The 12,737-nt window shown below is 46.8% G+C and overlaps 1 protein-coding gene across 1 annotated transcript in view; it reads left to right on the plus strand.

Annotated features, from left to right (window-relative positions):
* Positions 1-12,737, plus strand: part of trpc1 (transient receptor potential cation channel, subfamily C, member 1) — a 112,423-nt gene that overhangs the window by 24,117 nt on the left and 75,569 nt on the right. Inside the window, exons 4-6 of the mRNA XM_070883658.1 lie at positions 3,879-4,081; positions 5,660-5,791; positions 11,587-11,782. Coding sequence (XP_070739759.1) covers positions 3,879-4,081; positions 5,660-5,791; positions 11,587-11,782 — 531 coding nt within the window. The remainder of the gene's footprint in view (positions 1-3,878; positions 4,082-5,659; positions 5,792-11,586; positions 11,783-12,737) is intronic.

Here is a 12,737-nt window from a genome sequence, read left to right on the forward strand (position 1 = left end):
GATCACGCTGAACGAGTAAGAGAGGCAACTCAACCCGAGGCGGAAGAGGAAGTGTATAGGGTACACATCTTCACCACCAAAAGCCCTCCGATAATGTTAAAAGTCAAATTAAACGGCATTCCAGTTTCCATGGAATTAGACACTGGGTCGAGTCAGTCAATTATGAGCCAGAAGGCTTTTGAGAAACTGTGGGGCAACAAGACACAAAGGCCAAAACTAGGCCCGATCCACACCAAGCTGCACACTTACACCAAAGCGCTCATACCAGTCATTGGCAGTGCAGCAGTGAAGGTATCGTACGATGAAGCTATGCATGAATTACCACTATGGATTGTACCAGGCGATGGCCCAACGCTGTTCGGCAGAAGCTGGCTAGGAAAGATCCGATGGAACTGGGACGACATCAAAGCATTGTCTTTGGAGGATGACGCCTCGTGCTCTCAAGTACTAAACAAATTCCCGCCGTTATTCGAGCCAGACATCGGCAACTTCACAGGCGTCAAAGTGCAGATCCATTTAGTCCTGATGCACGACCCATTCATCACAAGGCCCGAGCAGTTCCATACATGATACGAGAGAAAGTCGAGATCGAGCTGGACAGACTTCAACGAGAGGGGATCTTATCGCCAGTCGAGTTCAACGAGTGGGCCAGTCCAATTGTTCCGGTGTTGAAGAGCGATGGGACGGTCAGAATCTGGGGGGACTACAAGGTAACGATCAGCCGAGTCTCGTTACAGGACCAGTACCCACTACCCAAAGCAGATGACCTGTTTGCAATGCTAGCAGGGGGAAAGTCATTCACCAAGCTGGATCTAACCTCTGCTTACATGACACAGGAGCTGGCTGAACCTTCGAAAAAATTGATGTGCATCAACACGCACCGAGGACTGTTCATATACCGCAGATATACCTTTGGGATTCGTTCGGCGGCAGCCATCTTCCAGAGGAACATGGAGATTCTGCTGAAATCGGTTCCACGCACCATGGTGTTACAAGACGACATCTTGATCACTGGCCACAACACCACCGAACACTTGCACAACTTGGAAGAGGTTCTCAAGCGACTGGACAGAGTGGGACTCAGGTTGAAACGCTCCAAGTGTGTTTTCCTGGCGCCAGAGATCAAATTTCTGGGGAGAAAGATTGCGGCGGACGGCATCAGACCCACGGACTCCAAGACGGAGGCCATCAAGAATGCACCCAGACCACAGAATGTGACGGAGCTGCGTTCGTTCCTGGGACTCCTCAACTATTTTGGTAACTTTCTACTGGAGTTGAGAACTTTGCTGGAACTATTGCATTTATTGCTACGCAAGGGTGATGACTGGGTTTGGGGTAAAGCTCAAGAGACAGCCTTTAACAAAGCTAGAAACCTGCTATGTTATAAACAAGTTACTTGTATTGTATGACCCGTGTAAACTTTTAGTACTAGCTTGTGATGCATTTTCGTACGGGGTCGGTTGTGTGTTACAGCAAGCCAATAGGTCAGGCAAACTGCAACCGGTTGCATATGCGTCCAGAAGCTTTTCTAAGGCTGAAAGAGCCTACAGTATGGTTGGAAAAAGAAGCATTAGCATGCGTATATGGGGTTAAGAAAATGCACCAATACCTATTTGGGCTCCGGTACAAGCTCGAAACCGACCACAAGCCGCTCATATTGTTGTTCTCAGAAAGCAACGGTATAGGTATTAACACCAATACTTCGTCCTGCATCCAAAGATGGGCACTAACATTATCTGCGTATGACTATGTAATCCGCCACAGACCAGGCACTGAGAACTGTGCTGATGCCCTCAGTCGGGTACCATTGCCCACCACCAGGGTGGAAATGGAACCTGCAGACTTGCTCCTTGTAATGGACGCTTTTGAGAGCAAGGGTTCACCCGTCACGGCTCGCCAGATCAGGACATGGACTAGCCAGGACCCTGTGCTATCACTAGTTAAAAGCTGTGTCCTCAATGGGAGCTGGTTGGCGATCCCAGGAGAAATGCAAGTCGAAATTAAGTCATTCCACCGATGCAAGGACAAAATGTCCATCCATTCTGACTGCCTCCTATGGGGGATTTGTGTAATTTTGCCAAAAAAAGGCAGGGAAACGTTTATACGCGACCTTCACAGTACCCATCCAGGTATAGTCATGATGAAGGCTATCGCCAGATCGCATGTTTGGTAGTCCGGCATTGACTCGGAATTGGAGTCATGCATACACCAATGTAACACTTGCTCACAGTTGAGCAATGCACCCAGGAAGGCCCCACTGAGCCTGTGGTCATGGCCCTCCAAACCGTGGTCCAGGGTCCACGTAGATTTCGCTGGTCCCTTTCTAGGAAAGATGATCCTAGTAGCAGTGGGCGCTTACTCTAAATGGATTGAATGTACAATAATGTCATCATGTACGTCCACTGCCACCATTGAAAGCCTCCGGGCCATGTTTGCCACCCATGGTTTGCCCGACGTCCCTGTTAGTGACAATGGACCATGCTTGCCAGCTCGGAATTCAATGAGTTCATGACCCACAATGGCATCAAGCATGTCAAGTCTGCGCCGTTTAAACCCCGCATCCAATGGTCAAGCAGAACAGGCAGTCCAAACCACCAAGCAGAGCTTGAAACACATGACGGACGGTTCCCTGCAGACCCGGCTATCTCGGATTCTGCTCGGGTACCGCACACGACACTACTCGTTTACCGGCGTTCCCCCTGCAGAATTGCTAATGAAGAGAGCACTCAAAACCAGGCTCTCTTTAGTCCACCCGAATCTCAAAATTATCATGTAGAAACCTGGCATAACATGTACCACGATCGTGCGGCTGTATCACGCGACATTGAAGTTAATGACCCTGTGTTTGTTCTTAATTATGGTCATGGTCCCAAATGGGTTGCCGGCAATGTGTTAGCCAAAGAGGGGAATAGAGTGTTTGTTGTCAAACTTTTGAACGGACACACGTGCAGAAAGTACTTGGATCAGACCAAACTGTGGTTCACTGACAACCAAGAACAGTTTGAAGAGGACATTACCATCATTGATCCACCCACTCACACCTAACTAGCAATCGATCTCGCGGTCAACCACGAGGATGAACCCAACATGCCCGACAGTTCGATCAGACCAGCCACACCGCAGTGCAGCAATGATCCGACTGATTCACCCATGCCAGGGCTTCAACTCAGGCGATCAACCCGGGAACGCAAAGCCCCGGATCGCCTCAACTTGTAAATAATTTATAATAAGACTTGGGGGGGGGGGGGGTAAACATTACCAATGTGTAAGACTTGCCACCAGGGGGAGACCCAAGGGTCACCTGCACACCCTGGGCAAGCAGGTATAAAAGGCAGTCTACCATGCTGCCTCCTCACTCGAGTTACAATAAAGAGACCAAGGTCACAACAGTTTGAGCTTAGATACAGCCTTGTGGAGTTATTCTAAACATAACAACAAGAACGTGAAATGTATTAGTTTGAATGTAATTTTTTTTTTAAACTCTTAATTTGTGATTTATTTTTGCTCCAGGATTATCTTCAGATTTTAATGTTAAACACACAATTACAAATTGCACATCATTATCAAGCACTTTGTTCAGTCACATTTGCAATTAAAATAGAAACACATGTTTGCCACTGAACATTCTCCTCCCCATTATAAGTTTGTTATAGGCCTACCTTTATACATCCCACCCAAAGTGTGAGAACACTTGCTCGATCAGGATGTTGACTGTGGTTCCTAAGTTTTTCTTGTTGCATTTTATGCAATTATGGAGCATTCCCTTTTCCACAAACTGTATTAGAAGTGAAACAAAATACTAGACTCTCAAGGACTCTGTTAAATGATGCACATTATTAATTTTACTTTCTGTTTTTTTGGGGACCTTGTCCAAACAGAAATTAATGCAGAGAATTCAGAATCCAGAATACTCCACCACAATGGATGTGGCTCCTGTCATTCTTGCTGCTCATCGCAATAACTATGAGATCCTGACCATGCTACTCAAACAGGACCTGTCACTGCCAAGACCTCATGCAGTAGGATGTGAATGCACACTCTGTAATGCAAAGAACAAGAAGGATAGCCTGCGCCATTCTAGGTAAGTAAAGCAACTTAAAAAATATAACAAGTGTGTTTGTAAATGATAACTTTATAAGTCGTCTGTAACAATTAACATAAGAATTAGGAGCAGGAGTAGGCCACTCGGCCCTTCGAGCCTGCTCCGCCATTCAATAAGATCATGGCTGATCTTCTACATGAACTCCACTTTCTTGCCCCATCTCCTTTAAAATCCACATAATGTGCATACAGAAGTTCTGACTAATTTTGGACTAAGCTAAAAGATGACATGGAATGTCTAAATCATCATAGACGCACAATTGTTTTTACACAGCAAGTTGTTAGGCTCTGGAATGCACTGCTAGAAAGGGTGGTGGAAGCAGATTCAATAATAACTTTCAAACGGTATTTGAATGTGTATTTGAAAAAGAAAAAAAATTGCAGGGCTATAGGGGAGGAGCAGACAATTCACTAAGGCTCCTCCAACAGCACCTCTCAACTCACGACCCCCACCACCTAGCAGGACTAGGACAGCAGGTGCACAGGAACACCATTACTTCCAAGTTCCCCTCCAAGTCACACTCCATCCCAACATGCAGATATATTGCTATTTCTTCATTGTCACTGGGCCAAAATCCTGGAGCTGCCTACCTAACAGCACTGTGGGAGTACCTTCACCACAAGGACACAGGCGATTCAAGTGGAAGGCCTACCATCACCTTTTCAAAGGCAACTAGGGATGGACAATACATACTGGCCTTGCCAGGGATACTCACATCCTGAGAGTGAATATTTTAGGAGCTGGCACAGGCACGGTGGGCTGGATGGCCTCCTTCTGTGATGTAAGATTCTACATCGACAAATACAGTTCACCTCTCCTTAAGGCCATCGTAGAAGCCACATAAAAAATGAAATGTAGAAAGGGTTTTTAATGTTGTTTCTTTATAGAGTGAGTGCTACAAATAATAAGTGAACGCTCCTCAGTTATGCCACATTTTGGGAACTGAATTGCTCTGAAAGCAGATGAAATGCAACACTGTGTAAAATATACAGTGTAACCACTGGGAATTGTTCCTGAATTTGGGAGAAATTAGAACAAAGAACACCAGGACAAGCAGCTGCTTTCCGTCAGATATGCTCAGCATTTATTTCCTTTACTAGGTATGATACAGCTCGAGTGCATTGTGCGATGACCCATATGATATTACATATTGTGCAATGATGTAGCAGCAACCCAGAGTGAGTGGCTCCGTATAAACAGCCAGAATTTCTCTGTCATTTTTACCGGGAAAGCAAAAAGAAACTGTTGAGACCGAATACTAGATGAGATTGGATCTGTTCACAATCAGACCATTTGGACTTGGAAATCTGGAAAATAGAATTCCTATATTTAGTCATGTGTGTCATTCACTTTGTTAACAGTGACTATTTTTCCAAGTGTCAAATAAATTCACTTATTTGATAATTACATACCAATGTTTGCAAAATGTTTGCCTCTCACAAAGTATATTTCACACTCCCAAAGTCTCAGGATGCTGTAAATATTCAAAATTGGAATAACATTTAGGTTAAAACAGTGTGCTGAACTGTGTGAACGACAAAAATGTCTTTGTTGCAGGTTTCGCCTTGACATCTATCGCTGCTTGTCTAGTCCATCACTGATCATGCTCACAGAGGAGGATCCGATCCTGAGGGCCTTTGAACTCAGTGCAGATCTGAAGGAACTGAGTCTCGTGGAGGTGGAATTTAGGTACAAATGTGCGAGAGATGCATCACAATATAGCCAAGAGCATTTTGCGTAAGATGCAAAATTCGGAGTTCAACACCTTGTCAACAAATGTATAATGAACACAGGGCTATTGTGTGGGCCTCACTCTAAAGTAGACGCACTCCTTGCTCCTGTCCCCCAAATACTATGTTCACTGTGATTTATTAAGTCATGGCTCCATTTTCACCGACTGCTTCTATATATCTGCCTCTTGTTCTGTATCCTGCAAGGATCTCTCAACGAGCTAATCAAGGAAGCAGACCACAATCAAATGAAGAAAATTAGAAACACTTGCATAGGGTGACCCATCCACCTCCACGGAGGTGTGTGGGGGACCTGACCCATCCACCTCCATGGCACGAACCTGGTATTGCAGTACTTCCAGGAACGGTGCAGTGGCTCTAGGCCTTTTGGCTAAGAGCATTGGCGCAGAGTGATCCTTGACTGGTGCAGGGTGACCTCTGGCGTTTGTGACTTGACAAAGAATTGGAAACGATTGGCTACGAATTTATTTAAAAAAAAAAAAAAAAAATCAGCTGTAGTACTGCTGTCCTGGAACAAGGCCCAAGATCTTTGCTTTAGGCCCCCCCACCCTGCAATCAAAGTTAACACCTCCATGCTCTTGCAGTAGTAGTATGGCAGACAATGCAATGGCTCGACAATTTAGCTATGTCCCGTTGTACCATGAAAACAGCAGCTCTTCAAACATTTATAGCTTACTTGTATATTTTTTTTCTTGTCCTGATTTTACATATTTGTTTACTATTTTTCTGATTCAGTGGTTTTCTCATATTTGGTCTATCGTGATTGTGTTTCTTCCTTGTTCTTTAATATTCCCCTCAGACCTACTGTCTTTTTATTCTTGTTGCATTTTTTAATCCAGCTACCTTGGCTCCACTCTGTCTGTGACCACCTCGCTGAGATCACTTGCTTCACTGCTATTTCCCCTCCATCGCCAACAATAAGAAGTCAATTACCAGGGGGCATAGATTGAAAGCAATTGGGAGAAGCGTTAGATGGAGGTTGAGGAGAACTTTTTTTCACCCGGAGGGTGTGGCGGGGCGGGGGGGGGGGCTGGAAATTGGTGCCTGAAAGTGTGGTAGAGGCAGAAGCCCTCATCGTGTTTGAAGTGCCACAAACAGCAAGGCTACGGACCAAGGGCTAGAAAGTGGGATTGGGCTGGATAGCTCTTTTTCGGTTGGCACAGACGCATTCCTTATGTGCCATAAAGTTCTATGAACAAAGAATGAAAGACCACTATCCGGAGTTGCCCCAATGTGCTGAAGCTCGAATAAAGAGGTCCTATTGAATATTGTGAACCTTAATGTTAAAAGAATCTTTTCAGTAGTGCCGGGGAAGTCTGTGACTGACTTGTCTCCAGTCTCCCTGTGTTCCCAGGAAACAGCTGCTCCTTGTTGCAGTTTTGTTTGGCAATGCTCTGTCACCAACGTTTTCCACTCACTCCATGACACACTAGCTAGTCTGCTCCCACACTGAGCTCACTATCTCCTAACTGGCCATATCAAAGCAACTCATTTATCACGGGGAATGCAATATTCTTCCACATTAGTAATCTTTAAAAAAAAAAAATAGAAGATATAAAATCAGTCAAGTTGTAGTGGAACAAAGTTCATCATGGGACTGCGGTTTACTGAAAAATAAGCCAGCAGTGAGGCAGACCATTGTAACTCCTATTAGACACATTGGGGTAGAAATTTGCCTTGGTCTCTAGTGCAACACGGGTAATATTGTATCGAGCGTCTGTTATACGACCCATCCAATACTCCGTTCCTTCGACTTCAATAGAACTAATTAGCAGGCGGAGTGTATAATGTGCGACTAATGTAATACTGCCCATTTTACTCTACTATCCAAGACCAATTTCTACATTTTGATTTCTTTCAGTGTGGATTTTTGGTGAACTTGTGTATCCTCTTGCATGACTGAGGCCACTGACCTGTTGTCTCATGAAAAGAGTTGTGGAATACAATTATACATGTTAAAATGGAATTTAAATTATTTAGTCACGTTAAAGCAGTGGTCTTGTTCATTAACATGTGTGGCTCTGAATTACAGAAAGTATATAGGAAAGAAGGAATTTGGGGGAGAAGTTTGCGCCTCCCGTTATCATCTCCGAGGCTCGCAAACTTCCCTGCCGGTTTTGCGTTGGCACTAAGACTTACCGTCTCAGTTCCTAGCGCTCCGTTGATCATGACATCGTCCGATGTGCAGCACCCCGGCACAGCCCCAGATCAGAAATGTCCTCTCCTCTCCGCCTCCCCCCCCCCAACCCCCACCACCAGCCTGAGCGCCTGCCATCAACAACAGCAGGAAGAGGAGGCGATGTGCAGTCGGATGGCCGCAGGAGGAGCGGTGATTAAATCCGACAACATTTATTGGTAGTCGGCAAAGAATGCTGCCTCGTCAGTTTGAGATGGGCAATTTTAGTGTTTTTCACTATTATTCAGTATCATTCAGGTTAGATTTAAAAATGCAACATTTCCATACGTTAATGGGGGCTGTACTGGCACAGGACCTCGCCCTCTAGCATTAAGGGCAGAGGCAGCGGAGGGAAAGAGAACGATTGCAAAATATGGCCACATGAAGCTTGTGGCTGGCTGCTAGGAGACCAGAGCTATCCGCTCTCCATCTGGTTCATGACTCCCTCCGCAACCCCAACACTCGTGCCCAGTACTCATACAATGAGAGCCATGCTGCGACCAGGAACATCATTGAACAGGCCATCTGAGTGCTCAAGCAACGGTTTTGTTGCCTTGCCTGTTCGGGAGAAGCCCTCCAGTACTCGCGGAGAGGGTGCCCCTTTTCCTCGTCGTCTGCTGCATGCTGGGCAACTTGGCCATAATGAGGGTGCAGCCATTGTCACCCGGCATAGCTTAACCACCTCAGGAGGAGGACGAGGTTGAGGAGGAGGAGGAGCATGAACAGCAGCGACAGAGGAGGCAGCCAATCAGTCGGCCTTGTGGCAGGGCGGTCCGTGACCACTTAATCAGACTTCAGTTCCAATGAATTCGAGGCCACTTCCCGGTTGCTCAACATAACCTCATCATTGCATCAATTTCTCATTCTATATCACACCCCAAAGCTGAAATAAGACAAACCACCAAATCTGCCACTTACTGAATTTGGATACATTCATTAATGCAATCACATATATACAACAACAGTATTAACTAATCACCCTTGTGCAAACCCTTACTTCCCCTCTTTACAATGCCTTTTCCCAATCGACTGCCCCTCCGCAGTGTCTCCCCAGAGGCTGTAGCAGGGCTGCTGGAAGGCTGCTGTGTGTCAGGGCCAGAGACTACAGATGGCCTTGCAGGATGCCCTCGACCAGCTCTGGGCCTGGAAGGCCCGGCTGCAGACTGCACCACCTCAGGTTGGGCGGCGGCAGTCTGGGCTGGCTGGGTGACGGGGCAACGACAAGGGCAATGGCGGAGTGGCAGTGGTGGGATCAGGAATGCTGTCATCCTGAGAGAGGACAGCAGGTTCCTGCTCCACTGACCCAGTGTCACTGCCCCGGGCAACACCTCAGCATTCCCACCAACCTGCTGGAGCACAGATTGGTGGCCTCCTGTGACACCATGTGATCGCTGGTGGACTGTGGTGGAGCCAGCGACAATGACAACAGTCAGAGCTCACGGGGCATTCAGCTGAGACTGCATGAGAGCAGTCTGAGACTAGATGCCACCAACCATTGTCTGCATTACAGCACAAAGACGTTGTGTTGCTTCCGCTGTGCTGCAATGGAAGCTGCCACGTCACCCATGGCACACGTCATGAAGTGTGGGTCCACATGGTCTCTGAGTCCACCATCGTCTGCACACTGGAAATGATGGACTCCATGGTGTGCACAGAGCTCTGCAATGTTGGAGGCAAACTCCTCTACGCTCCGTACCATTGCCGAGAGGCTCTCGGGCACCCTTGCCATTGCACCTATCATGTCGGAGTGCATGGCCATCACTCTTCTTGTGAACGTCTCCCCATCGAGGTCCTGATCCGAGTCTTATGCAACAGAACTCATGCGCGTGAATCCATCTTCTGGGGAGCTGGCTCCCGAGTTACCCTTTCCTCTTGGCCTTGTTGCAGCCCGCTTGTCCCCGGCACATCACCTAGTGCAGACCCCACTACTAAACTTGCCCCTAAAGATCGTATAGTGCCAATCTCTGAGGTGGTGCCTGCGAGTGATAGATGCAGTGATGTGGTGCTTTACTCTTCCTCCTCTTCTCCTTCCTCACTCTCACTGGGAGGCTCAGGGACAGGCCGGCCGATTATATGAAAGCACAAGACTTGTGTTAAGGTGAGGGCAGGGGGACAGGAATGGAGCAAATAATGCAGACAGGATCAGGAGCTGGGACATGAGAAAGGCTTGTGGTGTGAGGGGGAAGTGGGATGAGAGAAGGAGGGGACGAAGATATCCTTGTTGCCCCCAGCGGGGGTCGACATCGCCGACGGCTACAGCGCCCACCACCTGCGGCCCAATGAGCCACAGCACTCGCTCCTCGTGGTCTGAGAGCTGCTGGAGCTACGCATCGCCCCCGCCTATTCTCTGCGGCTCCCTCCTGTTGTGGGCCATCTTGACCTGCAAGAGAAACGAATGTGTTTGAGTGAGAGACCAGCTATGTGTATGGGAGATGTGCTGCCATAGTTGAATAGCTGTGATTGCAGGCAAGGCATGAGATTTGGATGTGAGTTTTAGTAGGTGGAAATGAGTGGTGGGGGTGTGGTGGTTTTTGCAGTGTGTACAGACTGAGGATCACATGCTGGTATGTAGGACCTGTTGAAGCATGTACTCACTCTGACCACCCGAGTGAGGCTGTTGAATTTCTTGTGGCATTGTGCCAGGCTCCAGACGGCCAAACTACTGGCCGAGACCTCCTGGGCCACTTCCCTCCACATTGTCCTGAAGACCTGGGGCAATGGCCTCCTTCGAGTGCCCGAGAACAGCACTGCCCTCCTTCGCTCCACTCCCGCGACCAATGCCTGGTCACTGAAACGGCGCGCTCTCTCCCTGGGAGTGGGATCAGCCATTGCCATGGCAATCAGGGGATTGAGTTGGTTCCAGGTCACCTTCACAGCTAGCAATGTTGATAAAGAGGATCTGCAGAATGATGGAACCTCCCCTTTAAGAGCTGGAAGGAGCCAGTGCGAAGGATCATTCCTGATTGCATTGCTCCTGAAATTTATTATTGTTCTGCTGGGAGAGCCCCTGGAGCACCTAACTTAACGCTTGATTTAGCACTCCAGTTCTTTCCTGGAGCGCTAACTGCCAATTTAGTGGAAGCTCAGAATTATTAGTGCCTGGCGCTAATTTTTCAAGATTTCAAAAATTAGCGCTCCATTTGCCCCTAGTATTTTATGAAACACCTTTCACGTTCTCATAGGCGATAAGCACAACATTGGAGGCTCTAGCCCCTAGAATAGTACAGCACAGAAGGAGGCCATTCGGCCCATCAAATCTGCGCTGGCTCTTTCGAAGAGCACTCCAGTTCGTCCCACTCCCTGCTCTCTCCATAACCCTGCAATTTTTTCTCTTTCAAGTATTGATCCAATTTCCTTTGAAAGCTACAATTCAATCTGTATGCACCGCCCTATCTAACAGCACATTTCAAATCCTAACCACTCATTGCATAAAAAGGGTTTTCTTCATGTTGCCTTTGGTTCTTTTGCCAATCGCTGAAATGATTTTGATGTCTCTTCCAGTACTAATGTAACAGAAATATGTTTAACGAAAACAAGTTGTCTGCTACCATTTTCAGGAATGACTATGAGGAACTAGCACAGCAGTGCAAGACCTTTGCAAAAGATCTCCTAGCACAGGCCCGGAATTCCCGCGAACTGGAGGTTATCCTAAATCACACGTCTAGTGATGAACCGATTGATAAGAGAGGATTGCTTGAGGAGAGGATGAACCTAAGTCGACTTAAATTAGCAATTAAGTACAACCAAAAGGAGGTACATAAACTGACTGAATCTCTACAGCAATTACCCTATTCTATTATGCAGGGTTTTAAAAACAGTAAATCTTAGCACTATGTATATACTGTTTAAAAAGAAATGGGCAGAAACACTGAACCATCCTCGGTGCAGGTGAGCATCTGCCAGTGACTTCCGTGCCTGACCCTGCAGAAGGATCGGGGTCAGGGGCAGGTCTCCTTATAATATTGCCAGTAGGCACCTATGTCACTATAGTAACCAGAACCTAAATAAGTAATCTAGCAAAACTGCAGGCTTTCATTTTCTTCAGGGACAGTGAATAATACTACCTTCATTCTCCATATTTATAAATCTTTGGCATGCATGATAGCAGCATATGATACTCAACCTTTGTGGCTGTGATATGCATTAAATGGGATATTTCATTGCATTTTCAGTACCATGTGTATCTGAAATCTTTTTTTAAATTATTTTTGTTTTATATCCTCAATCAGTTTGATTTGAATTACAGCTTTGTAAAGTTTTAAAAATAGAAATTGCCATGTTTAAATATGGTTGATTTAAGAGAATGTGCCCAGGGAGTAGGGGAGTGAAGGAATATACTTGGGAACGTAGGATTCCGGTCGGAGACCTTCACTCGCTGCGCACAGGAGCATGTCGTCCATGTACGAACGCATCTGCTGGAATCTCGTGGGCCTGGACTACCAATCATTATCCAGTATTCTCATTGATGAAAATGGGAACTCCGTTTGTATGGGCTTTCATTGCAGGTGCAACGTCCCGAATCCGGAACTCCGAAAATTGGAATTGTCCGTAAACCGGACATTTTGTGCATCCCAGATAGAGTGGTCCGAAATCCGGAATTATTGTCCGCCTCAAAAATGTTCAGTTTTCGGTCAACAGTGGGGTGGTTCAGTTTGGTCGGAGGAATAAGGAGGCTACTTACCGGTAAAAAGCGCAGCGCCGGGGGACT

Source organism: Pristiophorus japonicus, chromosome 6 (genome assembly GCF_044704955.1).
Source record: "Pristiophorus japonicus isolate sPriJap1 chromosome 6, sPriJap1.hap1, whole genome shotgun sequence".
NCBI lineage: Eukaryota > Metazoa > Chordata > Chondrichthyes > Pristiophoridae > Pristiophorus > Pristiophorus japonicus.